General features: G+C 45.3%; 1 protein-coding gene across 1 annotated transcript in view; it reads left to right on the plus strand.

Annotated features, from left to right (window-relative positions):
- Positions 1–5,290: 5,290 nt before the first annotated feature.
- Positions 5,291–16,088, plus strand: part of ANKDD1A (ankyrin repeat and death domain containing 1A) — a gene marked incomplete in the record, with an annotated part of 34,456 nt that continues 23,658 nt past the window's right edge. Inside the window, 1 exon segment of the mRNA XM_034783987.1 lies at positions 5,291–5,525. Coding sequence (XP_034639878.1) covers positions 5,492–5,525 — 34 coding nt within the window.

The following is a 16,088-nucleotide window of genomic DNA, read 5'->3' on the forward strand; positions in this document are numbered from 1 at the left end:
CCCCCAGCCCTCTGCCCTGACCCCTGAACCCCCCCCCACACCCAGCCTTCTGCCCTCCACCCCCACAACTCCCATCCCTCTGCCCTGACCCCTGAACCCCCCCACACACCCAGCCTTCTGCCCTACACCCCCCCATACACCCCCAGCCCTCTGCCCTGACCCTTGAAACCCCGCCCCCAGGTCTGGAGTCCCGGCTGCCGGCCCCTTGCCAGTCAGCATCCCGGCCGCAGGCCCTGCTCAACCCGCTGCCAGCCTAGGTGAACAGAACCCCAGGCTGGCAGCAGGCTGAGCAGGCTGAACAGGCTGGCGGCGTAAGATCAGCATTTTAATTTAATTTTAAATGAAGCTTCTTAAACATTTTGAAAACCTTGTTTACTTTACATACAACAATAGTTTAGTTATATAATACAGACTTATAGAGAGAGACTTTCTAAAAAACGTTAAAATGTATTACCGGCACGTGAAACCTTAAATTAAAGTGAATAAATGAAGACTCGACATACCACTTCAGAAAGGTTGTCTACCCCTTGTCTAGGCCATTGCTCTATTTGCTAGGCCACACTTTTTCCTTAAAGCCCCAGCTCTTGGAGTCATATGATTATATGAGAGTCTCAGTTTGTTTAAAAAAGAAAAAGAAAACTAAGTTTCTAGCCCTCGACATGAAGACAGGACCCCAAAAGGCTCAGAAACTGGATGGCAAATAAAAAAATCCCCATTTTAAAAATAAAATCTCTCAATTCTTAAGCCAATCTCATAATTGTTGAGGGTGTGGGGGTCTGATACATGATTTTGAACGCTGGGGGCAGGCAGTGTTGAATTCTTATCTGCAGCTTGTCTCAGCCTGCCTTGTCTTTGTAGATTGTCAGCTCTTCAGGGCAGGGGCCATCTCCTGTTCTACAGCCACTATCCTGCAAAGATTTAGATCTGTGTTCCCACCACACACTGGGGTTATGAAGTTAATGGGTCTACTCCTAGCACATAGCTTTAAACACATGCATCGCTCTCTGGAGGATCAGAGCCAATGTTTGCATAGCACCCAACACGCAGGGCACCAATGTTAGCTGATAAACCAGAGAAGAAATACAACAAAACTACCCTTGCCTAACCATGATACATCTTACATAAACCCCCTGAACGAGATGTTCTGAGCCACAATGGCAGCACCAGGACAAAAAGTTCAAGCAAATCAAGCTCTTCACTCACCACTGAAAACATATTATACAAACTAATGAATCTGCACCAATGGGCCTCCTAGGAGCTTCAAAGCTGCAGTGATCGACTTTGTATCAGAAAACTAAAAATACCTTCTTTGGTAAATCTTTGTTCTCTGAAGAGTCGACGTCTCTCAGTTGGCTGACTGAAGTTTTAAAGAAATGGCTATGTTGGGACACTCCAGTGAAATCATGGAACTGCACCAGAGTGAATTTGCCGACTGAGTCTATTTTCTCTTTAAAAAAACAAATAATAGAATTATAGAACATTAGGGTATGAAGAGACCTCAGGAAGTCATCTAGTGCAATCCCCTGCTCAAAGCAGGACCAACCTCAACTAAATCATCCCAGCCATGGCTTTGTCAATCCGGGCCTTGAAAACCTCTAAGAATGGAGGTTCCACCACCTCCCTAGTGAAATAGTGTTTCCAAATATCCAACCTAGACCTCCCATACTGCAATTTGAGACCATTGCTCCTTGTTCTGTCATCTGCCACCACTGAGAACAGCCGAGCTCCATTCTCATTGGAACCCCCCTTCAGGTAGTTGAAGGCTGCTATCAAATCCCCCCTCACTCTTCTCTTCTGCAGATTAAACAAGCCCAGTTCCCCAGTTCAGCCTCTCCTCATAAGTCATGTGCCCCAGCCCCCTGATCATTTTCGTTGACCTCCGCTGGACTCTCTCCAATTTGTCCACATTCTTTCTATAGTGGGAGGCCCAAAACTGGATGCAATACTCCAGATGTGGTCTCACCAGTGCTGAATAGAGGGGAATAATCACTTCCTTCAGTCTGCTGGCAATGCTCCTACTAATGCAGCCCAATATGCCATTAGCCTTCTTGGCAACAAGGGCACGCTGCTGACTCATATCCAGCTTCTCATCCACTGTAATCCCCAGGTCCTTTTCTGCAGACCTGCTGCTTAGCCAGTCAGTCCCCAGCCTGTAGCAGTGCATGGGATTCTTCCGTCCTAAGTGCAGGACTCTGCACTTATCCTTGTTGAACCTCATCAGATTTCTTTTGGCCTAATCCTCCAATTTGTCTAGGTCACTCTGGACACTATCCCTACCCTCCAGTGTATCTACCTCTCCCCTTAGCTTAGTGTCATCTGTGAACTTGCTGAGGGTGCATCCAGATCATTAATGAAGATGTTGAACAAAACCGGCCCCAGGACCGACCTCTGGAGCACTCCACTTGATACCAGCTGCCAACTAGACATTGAGCTACCCGCTGAGCCCGACAATCTAGCCAGCTTTCTATCCACCTTATAGACCATTCATCCGATCCATACTTTTTTAACTTGCTGGCAAGAATACTGTAAGACCGTATCAAAAGCTTTGCTAAAGTCAAGATATATCATGTCCACTGCTTTCCCCATATCCACAGAGCCAGTTATCTCATCATAGAAGGCAATTGGGTTGGTCAGGCATGACTTGCCCTTGGTGAATCCATGTTGACTGTTCCTGATCACCTTCCTCTCATCCAAGTGCTTCAAAATGGTTTCCTTGAGGACCTGCTCCATGATTTTTCCAGGGACTGGGGTGAAGCTGACCGATCTGTAGTTCCCCGGGTTCTCCTTCTTCTCTTTTTTAAAGATGGGCACTATATTTGCCTTTTCCAAATACATCTCCTAAATCTTCCCTCACCTTAGTCCATGTCCTTCCTGAAGCTCATCTTCCAGGCAACAACAAGGAATGGTACAGCCACCAGAGAGGATCTGGCCGGACTGCAGCGTGGCTGAGTTTTAGAATTCCGTTATAAGAATTTTCTTAGACAAGAAGAGGAAGGAACATAGAGAAGATATGGGGGAGAAGAGAGATTGTGAGAAGACAGGCAAGAATAGGAAGTCATGTGATCTCCTCCAGTAAAAACCCCTGTTGGGGAAAAGTTGGGGGAAGCAACAGGGCTGCAGATTTTAACATTTTGCCGTGGGGGGTGTAACTAGAAATGGGTCAAAAGCAGGACCTTGAATCCAAACCCCCCTGAATACTGGGGTTGGGAGGTGAATTCAAATCCCCAGATTTAAATCAGGCATGATGATTTGGGATCTTGAAGGATTCTAAAATGCTTTACAAGCTGCTATACAAACCCTCCAAAGAAATGATTTAATCCCCCATTGAAATGCAGCCACCTCTGTGATGGCAATTGATTAACAGCATACATCAGGCACTGCTCAACAGTTTAGGACAGGAAGTGAAGATTCCATATCTAACTGAAACTCCCGAGGCAATTTAGGGAGGTAGCATGTAATCACCAGCTGTGACTTGGCCAGGACACGGGTTAACAGCCTTGTTCTTCCAAGAAGTGCCCTAGATCGTTAATGACCTCCATTAGCAGAGTATCCCCTTACAGTAAGCGGGGGTATTGATTCAGAGGTTACCAACTGAATCACCAGTACTTGCAGCACTCCAAGGATCAACGCAGCCTATCCTACAGGGTCATTTGGCCCATCATTGACCTCTGAGATGATATGTGGCAAGAGCAACTGACACAGCAATTCTAGGACTGAACATGAAATTTTCCAAATATTTGGTGAATCAGAAAGTCCAAAAAAATCATTTTGGGTCAAACTAAACGATTCATTTCAACAAGATCGAAAGGTTTCATTGCAATTTCAACCATTTAAAGTGTTTTTTTTTTAAATCAAATAAAATTAAAGACAACTTTGAAACCAAAACTTTCAAACCAAAAAATCAACATGTTTTGTTTAGAAAAACATTTCTAACCAAAACATTTTGATTGTCTCTGATTTTTTTTCTTTTTGACTGAAACAATTTGGTGAAATTTCAGAGTCACCAAACCTACATTTTTCACTAAAAGAAAGTTTTGGACAAAAATGTTCACCCAGTTGTAGTGCAGTGCTTAATTTGTAATGAAAGAAGTGCTGGGGCTCAAGCAATTTTTTTACATTCATAACTGACGCAGCGGGGCTATGAATGGGGTACTGGGCTCTGACAGCAGGCTCAGACACGAAAGAGAAAGCATATGAGTATGCTTGGCAGAATCCGATTTTTATTTCTTTATCATTTTGACAGAAAATCCGGGTGTTTATTTTTAAGCATGTTTGTTGATTTACATTGTCACAGTTGCGGGAAATAATGAGGAAGCTGTCAGGCAACAATTCTTTCCCGACAGTTAGACATTGATGTGTATAATCCTTAAAACACCTAATCGCCAACATCCCACGGCAAAACAGACAAAGCGCTTGTCTTCATGATCGCGCTAAAGCGGAGCCGATGTAGCCTGTCTGGTGAAGACACATCATGTTGACGGGAGAGCGCGCTCCCATCTAAGTAATTACTCAACGAGAGGCGGAAATGATGTTGGCAGGAGAGTGTCTCCCGCTGGCATATCGCAGTGTGGACACCGCTTTAAGTCAATGTAACTTATGTCGCAACGGGGGGTGGTTTTTTCACACCCCCGAGCAACGTAACTTTCAGGGCCGCCGAGAGCGGGTTCGGGCCCCGGTGAAAAAAAAATTTTGGGCCCCGTAGCAAGGGTGGACCGGCTAAACAGGCCGATGAAGCCGGGGAAGTCGGGCCCCCTTCCGGACCACCGGGCCCCACCTCTCATCGGCCCTGGTAACTTTTTAAGCGGTCGTGTCGACCAGCCCATAGTACATGTCCTCAAATCAAATGCCAATAAGTTCCGGACGGACACAGCCTTTTTCTGCCTGTACATCGCAATTATTATGAATGGAAATATTTTCCCTCCCGTTTTGGGCACGGGGAAAACAACAGTTACCAACATTTACCAGTAAAAAACTAATCCTTCCACGCGGGCGTGGCTGGGCACAGGCCTTGTTGGACAGGGCGAAGCTCTCCAGGGGTGTCCGTCTATTCACTCTAGTCCGCCTGCTTGGGGTCCCTGATTTCCTTTCCTCCGGGCGGGAGCAGGAGGGTGACCCAGGATTGGGCCACTTCCCAGCCACCCCGCACTGAAGCAGCAGTGGGGGGCTCTGCTCCGGAGGGCGGTGCAGCGGGTGGGGGGTTTGGGGGCGTCTCTCCGGCTCTGGCTGGGGAGGAGCCCGGGGGCGGGCAGGCGGCACGGCTGGGGAATGTCATTTGACACCATCTTAGCAACAAAGCCGCTGGCAGCTGCCGGGCTCGGTGCAGCAGCAGCAGCGAGCGGCGCGGCGCGGCGGACCCGGATCATGCCGGGGGCTTGAGGGCTCGCCGGAGCCGGGGCGCGGATCCCGCCGGGCCGGGGGCAGCTGGGACCCGAGCGAGCGAGCGATGCCGCGGCGCTGAGGAGCCCAGCCCGGGCGCTCCGGCGGCTGCAGCATGGAGGACGGGCTGGTGTCCGAGGAGGAGATCTGTGAGTGGGACCCGCCTCTGCCGCCCGGCGTCCCGGGGCTGCTCTGCCGGCGGGACGGGGGTGGGCGCCGGGGCGGTGGGATGGGAAACGGGGCATGGCTCCATGGAGCGTACGTGCGAACACGCACATGCACACTCAGCCAGCTCACACTCGTGTTCACACACACACACCCTCAGCAAGAGCACACAGGTACAGAGACACACTCAGCGAGCTCACACACTCATGTTCACACACAGACACCCTCAGCCAGCTCACGCTCGTGTTCACACACAGACACCCTCAGCCAGCTCACACATGTTCATAAAATACACACACACTCAGCAAGAGCATACAGAGACACACTCAGCAAGAGCACACACATGTTCACACAGAGACACACTCAGCAAGAGCACACAAATATAGAGACACCCTGAGCCAGATCACACTCGGGGTCACACACAGACACACTCAGCAAGAGTACACACACATTCATTCACGCACAGACACTCAGCAAGCTCACAGAAACACATACCCGCTGACACACTAAGCAAGCCCACACAGAGACACACACTCAGCAAGAGCACAAACTCATGTTCACTCACAAACACACTCATGTTCACTCTCTCATATTCATTCACGTTCAGACACTCAGCAAGCTCACACAAACCCATACACACTGTCACACTCAGCAAGCTCATACAGACACACTCAGCAAGCGCACACACTCATGTACACAGACAGACACACTCAGAAAGCCTACACAGATACACAGACACACTCAGCAAGAGTACACAATCATATTCACTCACACACACTTAGCAAGCTCACACACTCAGCAAGCTCACACAGACAAACTTGCACACTTAGCAAGCTCACACTCATATTCCCAGAGATGAACTCAACCAGCTCACACACTCATTCACACACACTCAGCAGGATCACTCAGACACACTCAGCTGACATGCACACACACGTGAAATCAAATGGGGTCGGGGGGAACCCATCATTAACAGGAAAGGCAAATATTTTTAAAATAAAACCCATTTGGAAGAGGATGGACTCTTTTACTCCTATGCAAACTATTGTTAGCTTTTAGGTGGGAAAGGGAACTTTGCCAAAGTTGAGACTCTGGAAATTACTTAAGAAACCTGCCCTTTAGGTTTCATTCATACATGAATGAACATGAAAATAAGACCAGGGATTGCTGTGCGAGTGGTACCATTTTTATTTATTATTATTATGTTCCTGTTTGTCATTAGACTGTAGAAAATGGAAGCGAATTGTCATAATTTGTCAATCCATTCTTGAGGGTTTTCTATAGTATTTGAATGTGTCCCAGGTAAGTCAGGTTTGCGTGTTGAAGTCCCTAGGGATTTAGGATGAGGTTTACAGAGCAGGAGTTTCCCTGCAGTTTCTATTTTGGATGCTCTTTCAGAATGGCTCTTCAGACAGTTCTGGACCAAATTCTGCCCTCAGTTACGTCAGCATAAATCTGCACTATTTCCTTTAGAGTCAAGAGTTTAGCTCTAGCTTTACTGTACACTGGGGTGAGTGAGGGCAATTTGGCCCACTGGGTGAAATCAGGGATGTTATTTTTTTAATATTTTATTTTTACAGGAAAGGTTAGAAAAACAGGCCCATTCTTATGGGCTCTGTAGAGCACCTTGTAGATACTGCGTGTTCCATGCATTATAAATAACGGTGACACTCCAAGTTACACTCAGGGTCTGGCTGAAAGCCACAAACCATTAGATAGGAAATTTGGAAGCAATGAAACTCAAATCTTAATTCACCCCACTGTAGCAAGTGGGAATTGCATACATCTTTTATATGGAATTGGATTGGTTTTGAGATCATTCTCAATGCATGAACAGTAAGGCAAGTGTGATTCGGACTATAGTTTTAAATTTTCCTCACTCGTATTACTAACATATTAGACGATTGAAACAGAATTTTAAGCATCTAATTTACTTTGCACAATTTTTTTGATTTCCTTACTTTTGCATTTCTCTCAGTTTGGCTACTGAAACGAAACTGGTCAGTTTTCATTTTTATTTATAGTCAGTGTCAGCTTTTGGGTCTTAGGTCTCCAAACCAACCAAAGCAGGTGATGGTTTGAACGAAAGAAACCTCAGAAAATTCCATTCATACAGAGGCTTTGTAAAATCTGGACAGGGATCTTTTCTGTTTTTTATTTTCTGTAAAGCATCATGCACTTCTGTGATGGTATATTTAATAACAATCGTCATCCTATTGTCATCACATCCTAATTTATGATCCCTTTAAGCCCAGCATGGAGTGATGATAACACTGCAAGGCTGAAGTAACAGCAATAAATGATCTTCTTTGTGTTCCATTGATTTAAATAAAACAAAGATCGTTATTTTAACGTTTGCCCACAACTTTCCTGTGCTGTTTTTCAAAATCTCTTGCCCAATAAGCTTTGTGCAAGTGCACTGATGTTAAATTGTTCAGATTATTTTGAGCATAGTTTGGGATAACAGAATTCATATTCCCGAGTTACTGAATTCTGGGGTGCAGTAGAATTTACGCTGATATACAGAAATGAACATCTGCAGCAGGGCACTCTATGTGTAATCAGCAGCATTAACAATTCACGTAAGCTACCCCCATCTTTCCAAGTAATGCTGGTATTGCCACTTTGGTGAAATGCCCATGTGGTATGGAAACAACTGCCTCATTGACATACCTGATCTAACAGGGTAGGGATAATCCTGCTTCTATGACAACTGAAGCCAGTGCCGAGACTCCCCTTGTCTTCAGTGGGAGCAGCAGGGCCATCCCCTCCGGGATACTACTGTTCCACATTCAGCTTTGTGTTAATCGTGGCTCTGTTGATTTAAAATCTTGACAAGGTTTATAATATAATCTAGAGAAAGAGAATATATATACACACACACCATATATATAGATGTACGCACATACTGTATATATAATATAAAATACACTATATATATGAATGTGTATATATAGTTAGCATGGGGACATTTTTAAAGCTGAAGCTCTCTTGCAGTTCGATTGTGTTAGCATTCACTATGCACCCTCAGCTGATGTAAAACAGAAGTGAAGTCAATGGAGCTACATCCATTTACAGCCATTGAGGATTCGGCCCAATATTTCTACCATTCAGGGCCGGCTCCAGGTTTTTTGCTGCCCCAAAGAGCCCCCAAAGGGCTGGAATGCCGCCCCTTACGAAGTGCCGCCCCAAGCACATGCTTGGAACGCTGGTGCCGAGAGCCGGCCCAGCTACCATTATCATCTGCCTTTAAAATCCCCAGCGCTCAGCCATGCAGCAGATTTGTCAAAACCATCCATCCGGTTCCGCCATCTGCCCTGCTGTGCATCTCTTTGGCTTGACGGTCAGTTAAGCGAGATGGGGTTAGAGGACAAGCTCCTTACACAGGGTTTGATTCGTCCACGTTACATCCCCAAAAGCAGAGCTCTGAAGATCACGCTGCTTCATAAAAAAAGGTTGTGAGTTCAATCCTTGAGGGGGCCACTTAGGGATCTGGGGCAAAAATCAGTACTTGGTCCTGCTAGTGAAGGCAGGGGGCTGGACTCGATGACCTTTCAGGGTCCCTTCCAGTTCTAGGAGATCGGATATCTCCATATATATAAAAAGGCTTTTGTCGTGCCCCAAAATAAGCAAAACTAGAAAGCTGAAGTGCTTCGTATGCTAAATTGATTTGAACCAATTTCTGACACGTTTGTAGCCGTTTCACTGGTAGGGCACTGTCTGTCTCTCTCATGTGTGACTTGGAAATCTCTCAAACTTTACCCTCACATGCTGTCAGACACTGAGTATTAGTTTGTAACACTGAAACTGGCCGGTTACTGTTTATTGCTTGTATTGCTGTAATGCCCAAAAGCGCCGATCAGGACCCCACTAGTTAAGTGCTGTACAAATGTATCAGACGACATCACCCCTGCCCCAAAGTGTTTATAATCTAATGTAAGACAAGTTGCTTTAATAAATAAATGGGAAGGAACTGGGAGGATGAAGGTAACCCTGTTAACCTACAGATACACTGGCTAGAGATTTCTTGCTGTTTTGTTGCTATTGGTTTCATTATATAATGGCATGTACATTTCCCCAGACTCCTGTTTTTATTGCATTCATTGTAAGGTTGATCATAGCTTTCTATAAGGCATTAAACTACATACTCTATTACACATGTAATAGTGACATATGGTAGTTGACGAATACAAATATTGCTTATCTGTAGTGTTTGACAACATCTGTTCTCTTACCTTTTCTGTTATATCACAGACAGCTATAGCCAACTGTTTAATGGATGCAATAAAAGCAGGAATCCAAGAACTCTTATCCATCCACAGATATAGTGCTGTAAATGACAAGACAAAGAAACTTGCTGGTATTAAGAGCCAGGGATGAGTTTCTAGGTGACGCCTGAACAAATATTGACTAGAATGAATCATAAATGACATTGTCCATCTGAAATTCTGACATTCCCAACAACTAAGGAGCGTGCCTTGACAGTTAGTTATGAGCAAGGTATAAATTAGATTTTTCTATTTCCAAATGTGATGCCCAGTTATTCAAAGCAGGTCATGCCTGAGAAGTCCTAGGACAGAGGTAATTCCATGGCAGTCAGTAGGATCGCCTAGGAGAATAAGGATAATTTACCTGAGTAAGGGCTTCTGGGATCCCTCACTTGTGTGTTTATTCTAACTATTGTCTAGGATTCTCCCTTGACTATCACTTCAGGGCTCGCTGTTGGGACTATGCAGGATTGTCTAACCTCCTATTATTCTTTGGACAATGCCATTCAGAGAATTAGAAAGGTGGGCATTGCCGTCAAAGGTAAAGCAAGGACTAGAAATCCCCATTTGTATTTGAAAGCCAGAATGAGGCACATTCTACGAGCAAAGAGGTATAATTCACGAACCACATGAAGACTCAAGAGCTGGTTAAAACCTGACCATGATTCATAGATTCATAGATTATAGGACTGGAAGGGACCTCGAGAGGTCATCGAGTCCAGTCCCCTGCCCGCATGGCAGGACCAAATACTGCCTAGACCATCCCTAATAGACATTTATCTAACCTACTCTTAAATATCTCCAGAGACGGAGATTCCACAACCTCCCTAGGCAATTTGTTCCAGTGTTTAACCACCCTGACAGTTAGGAACTTTTTCCTAATGTCCAACCTAGACCTCCCTTGCTGCAGTTTAAACCCATTGTTTCTGGTTCTATCCTTAGAGGCTAAGGTGAACAAGTTCTCTCCCTCCTCCTTATGACACCCTTTTAGATACCCGAAAACTGCTATCATGTCCCCTCTCAGTCTTCTCTTTTCCAAACTAAACAAACCCAGTTCTTTCAGCCTTCCTTCATAGGTCATGTTCTCAAGACCTTTAATCATTCTTGTTGCTCTTCTTTGGACCCTTTCCAATTTCTCCACATCTTTTTTAAAATGCGGCGCCCAGAACTGGACACAATACTCCAGCTGAGGCCTAACCAGAGCAGAGTAGAGCGGAAGAATGACTTCTCGTGTCTTGCTCACAACACACCTGTTAATGCATCCCAGAATCATGTTTGCTTTTTTTGCAACAGCATCACACTGTTGACTCATATTTAGCTTGTGGTCCACTATAACCCCTAGATCCCTTTCTGCCGTACTCCTTCCTAGACAGTCTTTTCCCATTCTGTATGTGTGAAATTGATTTTTCCTTCCTAAGTGGAGCACTTTGCATTTGTCTTTGTTAAACTTCATCCTGTTTACCTCAGACCATTTCTCCAATTTGTCCAGATCATTTTGAATTATGACCCTGTCCTCCAAAGTAGTTGCAATCCCTCCCAGTTTGGTATCATCCGCAAACTTAATAAGCGTACTTTCTATGCCAATATCTAAGTCGTTGATGAAGATATTGAACAGAGCCGGTCCCAAAACAGACCCCTGCGGTACCCCACTCGTTACGCCTTTCCAGCAGGATTGGGAACCATTAATAACAACTCTCTGAGTACGGTTATCCAGCCAGTTATGCACCCACCTTATAGTAGCCCCATCTAATTTGTATTTGCCTAGTTTATCGATAAGAATATCATGCGAGACCGTATCAAATGCCTTACTAAAGTCTAGGTATACCACATCCACCGCTTCACCCTTATCCACAAGGCTCGTTATCCTATCAAAGAAAGCTATCAGATTGGTTTGACATGATTTGTTCTTCACAAATCCATGCTGGCTATTCCCTATCACCTTACCACCTTCCAAGTGTTGGCAGATGATTTCCTTAATTACTTGCTCCATTATCTTCCCTGGCACAGAAGTTAAACTAACTGGTCTGTAGTTACCTGGGTTGTTTTTATTTCCCTTTTTATAGATGGGCACTATATTTGCCCTTTTCCAGTCTTCTGGAATCTCTCCTGTCTCCCATGACTTTCCAAAGATAATAGCTAGAGGCTCAGATACCTCCTCTATTAGCTCCTTGAGTATTCTAGGATGCATTTCATCAGGCCCGGGTGACTTGCAGGCATCTAACTTTTCTAAGTGATTTTTAACTTGTTCTTTTTTTATTTTATCCGCTAAACCTACCCCCTTCCCATTAGTATTCACTATGTTAGGCATTCCTTCAGACTTCTCGGTGAAGACTGAAACAAAGAAGTCATTAAGCATCTCTGCCATTTCCAAGTTTCCTGTTACTGTTTCTCCCTCTTCACTAAGCAGTGGGCCTACCCTGTCGTTGGTCTTCCTCTTGCTTCTAATGTATTGATAAAAAGTCTTCTTGTTTCCTTTTATTCCCGTAGCTAGTTTGAGCTCATTTTGTGCCTTTGCCTTTCTAATCTTGCCCCTGCATTCCTGTGTTGTTTGCCTATATTCATCCTTTGTAATCTGTCCTAGTTTCCATTTTTTATATGACTCCTTTTTATTTTTTAGATCGTGCAAGATCTCGTGGTTAAGCCAAGGTGGTCTTTTGCCACATTTTCTATCTTTCCTAACCAGCGGAATAGCTTGCTTTTGGGCCCTTAATAGTGTCCCTTTGAAAAACTGCCAACCCTCCTCAGTTGTTTTTCCCCTCAGTCTTGATTCCCATGGGACCTTACCCATCAGCTCTCTGAGCTTCCCAAAATCTGCCTTCCTGAAATCCATTGTCTCTATTTTGCTGTTCTCCCTTCTACCCTTCCTTAGAATTGCAAACTCTATGATTTCATGATCACTTTCACCCAGGCTGCCTTCTACTTTCACATTCTCAACGAGTTCCTCCCTATTTGTTAAAATCAAGTCTAGAACAGCTTCCCCCCTAGTAGCTTTTTCAACCTTCTGAAATAAAAAGTTGTCTCCAATGCAGTCCAAGAATTTGTTGGATAGTCTGTGCCCCGCTGTGTTATTTTCCCAACATATATCCGGATAGTTGAAGTCCCCCATCACCACCAAATCTTGGGCTTTGGATGATTTTGTTAGTTGCTTGAAAAAAGCCTCATCCACCTCTTCCACCTGGTTAGGTGGCCTGTAGTAGACGCCTAGCATGACATCTCCCTTGTTTTTTGCCCCTTTAAGCCTAACCCAGAGACTCTCAACACTTCCGTCTCCTATGTCCATCTCTACCTCAGTCCAAGTGTGTACATTTTTAATATATAAGGCAACACCTCCTCCCTTTTTCCCCTGTCTATCCTTCCTGAGCAAGCTGTACCCATCCACACCAACATTCCAATCATGTGTATTATCCCACCAAGTTTCAGTGATGCCAACAATGTCATAGTTGTATTTATTTATTAGCACTTCCAGTTCTTCCTGCTTATTCCCCATACTTCTCGCATTTGTATATAGGCATCTAAGATACTGGTTTGATCTTTCCTCCCAGTTTTGTCCTGACTCTCCTTTCTCTCTGCCAATATAGCCCACACTCCCTCTTGTTTCCGACTCATTTCCCCGGTCTCCATGTTCCCCACTTACCTGTGGGCTTTGCTCACCTGTCACGGTTGATCTGACTAACAGAAACGTTAGAAAACCCAACCTTTTGCCGGGTCTGTCAACACAGATCTTCCCAAAAGTTAAGCTGGACACTGAGTTAGTTACATGGTCCTTGTGCTGTGCAGATGCATCAGAGAATTCACACTTCCTTGGGTAGATTCTTGAATGGGCAAATACTGGCCTACCACATCCTTCATCTTCCTCTTTTCTTCTTGCTGACATGCATGTCCTGAATCCGCTGTCCATTGTAAGAAGACAGGGGAAAGTAGGTGGAAAGACAGGGAAGAAAATGGTAACATCACACTAATTGTGATGGAAAACCTAGTTCCAAATTCAAGCTTAAACCCATTTGGAACAATGGTCCAGGTCTGGAGATGGAACACGTGAAAACTTGAGCCCAGAACATGTTCCCCCTGTCCAGGTGGGAGGAGGTACAGAGTGAAAGCTGATGCTCATGGCTCTGTCCCATTCCTGCTCAGCCGGCTAGCGGGACTTGAACAGTGCAGAGTTCAGGGAAGGGGAGTTTTGAGGGGAGGCTGCTGTACAATAGATTTTAGGTGGATTCCTTGTCCATCAATGTCAGAGGGGATGATCTGGCCTCTGACGAGGAAGTTCACAAGGCAACATCTGCATCTGAAGTGAAAAAAGCAGCCCCCAGAAAACTGTGAATCCCGAATAGCAGAAGGATGGCAAGGTGGGCCGTTGAGACCATCACTCTATACTAAGCGTTTTCACTGTACTATTAAGGGGCAAAAGAAGAACAGTGCAGAGCGGCCAAGCTTGATCCACAATCTGCTGAAACGGGTTTAGTGTCTGAATTAGTAACTTGTCAGAGGAGTTCCACTGGAAGAGCAGGGGCAGAGACAGAATCTGATCAAGGGAAAAAAAACCCTCTGCAAAACGGCCCCAAATGTTTCCTCGATACAAATCCAGCTGTAGAGCGTCTCCGTCAAACACTCTGGAAAGAGGCAGAATCCAGAACTGGGGTTTGATCTCATTAGTTAGCAGGGAACCGGTGTGTTATTCCACAAAGCAGGGAACTGGTGTGATGTGTTAACCCAGTGCCCCGTCTGAGAAGTAAAGCCACTTAACTCGCTCCTAGCGCTGCAGGATTAGTGCAGTTATTCTTAGCAGAAGTGACGTTCGCAATAACCATAGTCTATTAACAGATTTAAAAACTAGTCCCTGCCCATTCTAGGAGATACATAAGGAACCTCTCTGTACTATGCCATGCTGCTGACTCACGTTCGCCCTAAAGCAGTTACTGTTTAATTAAGACAAGGGGCCAGATTCTTATTAATCCTAAGGCCCCTTTACTTTGATCTGGCCATATAAAGAGGCCTTAAAGTGAACATAACTGTAATTTACACTCACTTTAAGACCTCTTTACAGCAGTCTAAAGGAGCCCAGGTGTCAATAAAAAGCAGTCGCTTTCTATTTTAATTACATCTGAAAACTACATTAAAAGAACGTCAAGGTTGCAAAGTCAAGCACTCAGAGGTTAGGATACGCCAGTATTAAGGTTGCCCGTGCAACCTTAATTCAGCCCCTACATGCGCCTATGATACAGTCTTTAACTACAGGAACTCCTCACTTAAAGTCATCCCGGTTAACGTTGTTTCGATGTCAAGTTGCTGATCAATTAGGGAACAGGCTCATTTAAAGTTGTGCAATGCTCCCTTCTAAGTCATTTGGCAGCCGCCTGTTTTGTCCGCTGCTTGCAGGAAGAGCAGCCCGTTGCAGCTAGCTGGTGGGGGCTTGGAACCAGGGTGGACCAGCAGCCTCCCATCAGCTCCCTCTATCAGCTCCCCAGTCCCCTAAGTTCCCTGTGCAGCAGCTGTCCCTCCCCCCACTGCCATGTGCTGCTCCTGCCCTCTGCCTTGGAGCTGCTCCCAGAGACTCCTGCTTGCTATATGGGGGGAAGGGGGAAGAGAGGGGCTAATGTCAGGGTGTCTCCCCCTCCCCCCGCTCCTGCACCCTGCTTACCCCATCTTCCATAAAGCAGGGGGGACACAGGAGGGAGGAAGAGAGCTTCTAGGCAGTAGCTGCGGTCTCAGGTCTCAGCAAGCTGATGTAATTAACAAGGCAGTGTACTTAAGCCTGGGGTCAGGTACTTAAAGGGGAAATGCGCATTTTTTCTCTGACACACAGGGTGTCAAGTATCAGAGGGGTAGCCGTGTTAGTCTGAATCTGTAAAAAGCAACAGAGGGTCCTGTGGCACCTTTGAGACTAACAGAAGTATTGGGAGCATAAGCTTTCGTGGGTAAGAACCTCACTTTTTCTGATGCAAGTAATGGAAATTTCCAGAGGCAGGTATAAATCAGTATGGAGATAACGAGATTAGTTCAATCAGGGAGGTGAGGTGCTCTACTAGCAGTTGAGGTGTGAATACCAAGGGTGGAGAAACTGCTTCTGTAGTGGGATAGCCATTCACAGTCTTTGTTTAATCCTGATCTGATGGTGTCAAATTTGCAAATGAACTGGAGCTCAGCAGTTTCTCTTTGGAGTCTGGTCCTGAAGTTTTTTTGCTGTAAGATGGCTACCTTAACATCTGCTATTGTGTGGCCAGGGAGGTTGAAGTGTTCTCCTACAGGTTTTTGTATATTGCCATTCCTGATATCTGACTT

This window comes from Trachemys scripta, chromosome 10, assembly GCF_013100865.1.
Source record: "Trachemys scripta elegans isolate TJP31775 chromosome 10, CAS_Tse_1.0, whole genome shotgun sequence".
Classification (NCBI taxonomy): Eukaryota; Metazoa; Chordata; order Testudines; family Emydidae; genus Trachemys; species Trachemys scripta.